Below are 6,000 nucleotides of genomic sequence, written 5' to 3'. Positions count from 1 at the left end.
TATGTTATCACAGAGGTGTTACTGATGAGCTTGGTCTTGGTCAGCGGTGGGTCCACCTTGGAGCCGGCTGGCATTGGCTGTGTTGGAGATGGGCGAAGCTTCTGGCAACTTCTTACAGAAGCCACCCTATGCACCCCCACTACCAAAACCTTGCCACGCAAACCCAATACACACTCAGTTGTTTTCTGTTCTTGTCACTCCTAGGCTATCCTGCTGTGCTGCAGTGATGTACATCACACATTCCTCTCTGTCTTATAGGAACTTGTTTTCAGTGTGCTTATTTGTTTAATAAAAAATCACTAAGCTATTTTGGGGAGTGCTCCTGGAAATTTTTTGGGGTCCAAAATCTAAATGTTATTTAAAAATAATAAAGTGTGAAATATAGGCTGTGAACTAAACCAGCCGTAAGTAGTATTTACATGGATTTAGTACCAGATTCACCAGGTGAGTCTAGGGTCATGCACTGAACAGAACTGAGAATCATGAACTCAGTGAATCTGACACTGAAAGTTAAATATTTAAACAGGAATTTAATTTAATTCCACAGTATTTTAGGTATCATTTTTTTGTTTTCTTGCTTTTCTACAATTATTTAAAATATTAAAACATACTAAAGGTAAAAACAATTCAATGAAAACTATTAAAAATGTAATTCCCTTTTTTCTTAAAGCATTGCATGTCTGTGACACTTAAAGTCCAACTGAAGCCTGAATTAAAACGTTTTAGGGTACACAAAGTAAATTTGGAGTGACCTACCTCATACACTGCTGTGCCATGAAATAATAGTAGTACTTATACTAGCTGCCATGTACTAAATACTGTAGGACTGATTTTCTTGTGACTAATTCAAACTACATTAGAGCTTTTCTTAGAGCTAATTTGCCCATATACAATTGTTTCATAAGTTCATCACAGCTAGATGAGACCTAAAAGATGATCAAGCCAATTATTTTAAGTTAAAAGAGGTATATTTAGGAAAGTGTTAAATTTTGCATCAGTTTTGCACCTAATATTTTCCAAATATCAAGGAATACAGGTAGAAGAGAAAATGGTAAACTGATTAAGATGTACATGTCCTGAAATTTCATACGTGCCACATCTGATGGTGTTTTTGAGTACGACTTGTGATCCCTTCAAGAGGTTTTATGGGTATTTGAGTCTTCAGCTTGGAACAGGAGAGAGGTTCAGGTTGTTCTTGTCCCGAGATACTTGCCACTTGCTCTTAAATCTCCTATTTTGTTTTTAGGAAAGACGTACAATAATAGTTGTCAGACTATCATCCTCCATATAAGCCTCCACGACTTAAACTGCTCTGCAACTGTGGCAGAAGGAATTCTTCAAGAGTGCATGACACATCTAAGCAAACGTACACTCAGAGCTAAGTTTTGTGGTTTCTAAGTACTGACACAAGGGTTTGCACATACCAAAGTGTCAAACCCTTCAACACACATTTTACTTTCCTATAGCATCTCTGAAACATCATTCATGTTGGCGCTGGGTCCTCTGAAATGATACAGTCCTCATGTGCGATGTGTATTCTGCGGAATAGAGGCAATCGATGCAACCCTTTATCTCCACTTACCTGGCCCAAACATGGTCAGTGTTGTTGTCCCTTGTTTTTGTGAATTGTAACATCCTACTGTCCCTCCCTTTAGCCAAGCCTCTCCCGGCTGGTTTGTCTTGACTTCCTCTGCCCATTGCCAAATCTTTTTCCAAAGCAGTGGCTGTTCATTAAGCCCAAAGGCCTACTGGTTATCAGTGATTTAGTAAGAATGGTGTGGAGACGGTGTCAGATGGGATGCATTTGATTTGCACAGATAAAAACAAAAATGCAATATTCACATGTGATAGCGTGAACCAGAATTGTTCCCTGAAGGGTTTTGTCTTGAATTATAACTTGGCTGTGCCACCTTTGTATCATGGTGTGTGCTTTTTTTCCTTTTTTGTTAGTTCTTTGCAGTAGGTGCAGTTGAGCTGCTTATGGTGTGGGCATTCTAGTAGTGCAAGTGACTTACATGAAAATAATTTATTACTTAAAATTATTATACTTAAAATCATGAAGCACATAATAGAATGTCAAGCAAAACCTAATATTTTGAAGGAACTTGCATCTGTAAGATGCAGGAAGAAAGCTTTGTGCTGCATAAGCCCTACTATGCCTGCTGTCACTTGCAAATCTTTTGTCAGCAAAGGGCTTTTGTTTTGCGAAATCCCTGACTCTGAGAAGTCAGTATAGTCGCACAACTACTGCTGAAACCCAGTAATCTTCTCTTATTACTTTACAAAATAAGGCAGGTTACAGACAGAACATTCAAACCACTGTTTGCTGGTATTGATGTCTGAATGGAGGAACAGGGTACATAATAATTTCCATCTGTGGATAGTTTAATATTAACAGCTTGTACTGAAGTGAGTTCTTCGATGTGTTTACACATATAACACTGAAGTGTTTTTCAGACCATAGCTATCTAACTATGGTGCTTATAGGTTTAAATCATGCACTTGACTTAAAGAGTGCAAGAAGCCTTGAAAGACAACACAGTTGATTACATTCGAAGTGTGGCATTTCAGTATATTTAACTGAAGATTTGTTTCCTTGAATTCACTTAATTGCAGTCTCATAGTTTAATTTGTAAAAGAAAGTCAACATTTGCATTGCATTAAAAACACAGTAGTTCCTGTGGTTACATAGATATCTTGCACCTCATTTGACAGTAGCTTCCTGTGAAGAAATTGTACGTGAACATATTAAGGCTTTATCCTCTGCCTTCAATATAGGAAGGAAATGCTTCAACACTGAAAAAGAAACTTCATGCAGATAGTTATTGCTGTTTGGTTTTTTGTTTGTTTTTTTTTAATATACATCACTTTTCTCAATTGTCCAATTAATTTTTTTTTTTTAAAAGCTCATGATAATTTGTTTTGGCATTTTTCTTTGGTTAAGCCAAACATGTACTTCATAAATGTACAAATACTTGTGTAATTTCTGATTTAATATCTCAGTGTAAAGTACAGGAATAATGTCACAGCACTTTTTAGATATTGAGCCTGCAAAAGGTTAGCACTTCTTTGTGAACAGTGTAGGATGTGTAGCCTGTTCTCTTCTCAGGGAAGATTACAGACTCTAATGTGTTTCCTCAGGCATAATTTAAAGTAAGATAATCAAATGTCAAAATTTAAGTATTTATTTTCTAACTCTTCTAGACATGAAGCTCTTCAGCAAAGTTTTGTCAGAATCCCTGGGACTGTTAAAACCTTTTAAAAGAAGTCAGGCCAACAGCAATCTGGTTTATGTTTTAGGTTAGCCTGTGCAGCTGGATTGCAGGACTGTTCCCTGTCTTTGTTCCCAAGAGGCCACCTCTGCAGCCAGTCAGTCAGCTTTTATTGCTTCCCATTAGTTCCTTCAGCATCTTCCTAAAGTTTATTTGATTTCTGTGCCTGAAAGTGGGAGATGTGGTGCTTAGAAGACAGTCAAACTCACATAGGTAATGTGAACAGCTGAATCCATTGACAGGAAATCAGTATTTATTTCAGTCTCTTAATTGTATTTTGCAGTGGATTTGGACAGCGTAAAAAGACAGACAGAAGGTATCTCCTGCTTGAGGGGTTTTGACCTTTGAGGTAGCAGTTACGTGGAGGACCTTCTCCTTCCTGCAGTGCCAGGGTTCTGCACAATTACTTTGTGCTTCTGGCTTCTATAGACAAATTGTTTTGTCCTTCAAGAGCTTTTAACAAAGCTCACCAGATAAACCATGAGTAGCTTCAGTACATTGCAAAAATTTGAAGAAATTTAACAAGAAGGAGGGGTAAGGCATCAGCTAGTAAGAGTCATGCAGAATGTCCAGTGTTGGGGAAAAGCTTGGCACCTCTCCCTTCTTGGAATTTTAAAAAAAAAAAAAAGTTCAAAATAAAAGAGGAAGCAAACATTGCATTCTATTAGATATTCTCATACTTTAAGGCATAATTGAATTGAAGTCTCTCGATGTGGTCGGTGTCACTGGCTTGGTTGCACATTCATTCAGTTAAATATCTGCATGTTTATGTTTGTTGTCACTTGTAAAATCATATTCTGAGCTGTTAAAAGTATAGATTAGCTTACTGGGATGATTGTTCTAAAGGACTGTTTAGTGTTTGGAGCCGCGTAGGCTGTTAATTTCCATGGTGTAATACAGTTAAGCAATCATTTCCTGGGAAGTTTCCAGATTTGCTGAGTCAGTAGTCTGGCTGACTACCAGGAAAAACTAATTTATCTTTCTAACAAACCAGATGCACCAGCCAAAGAAGAAGGTGCTTTGTGAAGAGATTCTTGCTTTTGCAGTGAAAATAGGGCAGTTCCCGGTTTCCTTTTCTTTCAGGGACTTTAAATTGTGGGATCTGTCTGATGCTGGGTGTGCTGGAAGTTAGAGTCAAGGGATATTGACAAGAGTTTTGGAAGTTGAGAAGAGACGTTCATCGTTGACAAAAGAGAGGAGGTATTCCTCCTCCTAATCAGCCAGTCATCAGAGGGGTGGGGAGTGACCGCTCTGGCTGCTCTTGCCATGAGTTCTCTGTCACCAGCTTCTCCCCCCTTGCTACCTCTGAGCAGAAGCCAAGAGTCACATTGCCTCTGGCTGGAAGAGGGAAGGTAAATTAAGAATTGCTCGTGTAGCACATTACACAGTGTGCTATGCTGCTATTGCATAGCAGCCCAGTGCTTGCAGAGTGGCAAAGAAAAGCTGAAATACTTTTTCTGTAAATAGAAAAAGCTGACAGATATTGTCTACAAATAATCTGTTTGAGTGAGTTTAGGCCTACCTATTTCCTTTCACTTGTTTTGAGGCAAAAGTGGTGAAACTGTGTTCATTTGTTAGTGAGCTTGTTATTCATTCACAGGATATTATTTTTAACAGAAATATAAGCAGCACTTTGAATATTAATATAATGTTTAAAAAGTAAAGTAGGGACCAATCTTGAAGACTGGCATTCTGCAGTAGGTCTTCCAAAATGGTAAGTCTTTTGTTTAGCATCCATTACCACTTGAACTGTAGCGAACATTTATAAATTACTAGCAAAAATGTAGTTGTTTGCAAAAATGTGAAGCGAGACTTGAAGTAAAACCTTCAAAAATTATAACTGTGTGTTGTCTGATAGAAGTTTCGAGAAACAGGTTTAATGAACAGCAATACAAAAGCTGGTGGTGCAATGAGTGACTGTTGCAGTTATTTTTCAGAAAGGATCGAATCAATGTAGAGCATATAGAATTCCAACCTGATGTTTTCTCAGAAGCATGTACTAGCACATTAAAACTGAAAAACTTGCCATCAAACTGAAAGATCAAAAAATATAGCAAATAATTTTTCCCACACTCATGCTGTACCACACCTGAGATTTGATCAGACATCATCTAGGCAGCGCATCTCAGTTGTCAGAGCCAAAGCTGTAGGGAAGCCTGTCTCTCTCTGTTAGTCATTTAAGTGCCTAAGTCATTTCAGCAATGCTACTGATGTTTCTAAAACCTGCAAGGCATTTGGTGAGAAAAACTGGGCCACATCAGCTTTCTGAAATCCTTTGAGCATGAGGTTAACTAGATCTAAGTAATTTGGACTTTAATAAAGCTTTTAGCAGTATTCAGTTGCCAAAATAATTTTTTATTTGACAATAATTTGGAAAATAAAGGCAAGGAATGACAATACAAAGTAGATTTAGTTTAGGTGGTATTACAGAGGGTTCTAAGAGAGATCATACTGTTAGGAGACAGTTGGGTCACTGGTACTTCAGACAAGAGGAAGATTGTCATGTATGAGTTCATTCTTTCCTTCCTGGGGGCTTCTGCCCTCCCTTCCAAAGCCCTGGTCATAAGACTTGATGCAATGTGCCTTGGGAATATGAGGTAAGCAACACTGCTAACTAACAAATATTAAAAAAAAAAAATATTCCTAAACTGAAATTAGCTTGGGGTTTTGGTTTTGTTGTTGGTTTGGGGTTTTTTTTGTTTTGTTTGTTTGTTTTTTCTCATATGCA

The 6,000-nt window shown here is 37.8% G+C and overlaps 1 protein-coding gene across 1 annotated transcript in view; it reads left to right on the top strand.

Moving 5' to 3' along the window:
- Positions 1 to 3,737: 3,737 nt before the first annotated feature.
- LOC104529861 (serine/threonine-protein kinase D1) overlaps positions 3,738 to 6,000 on the top strand; it is a gene marked incomplete at its 5' end in the record, with an annotated part of 34,709 nt that continues 32,446 nt past the window's right edge. Inside the window, 1 exon segment of the mRNA XM_010174284.2 lies at positions 3,738 to 3,759. Within this exon segment, the coding sequence (XP_010172586.1) occupies positions 3,738 to 3,759 (22 nt within the window).

This window comes from Antrostomus carolinensis, unplaced genomic scaffold (assembly GCF_000700745.2).
Source record: "Antrostomus carolinensis isolate BGI_N321 unplaced genomic scaffold, ASM70074v2 scaffold628, whole genome shotgun sequence".
In the NCBI taxonomy this organism is placed as follows: Eukaryota; Metazoa; Chordata; class Aves; order Caprimulgiformes; family Caprimulgidae; genus Antrostomus; species Antrostomus carolinensis.
Note: the sequence above shows the minus strand (reverse complement) of the source record. Positions and strands in the feature narration are given on the sequence as shown.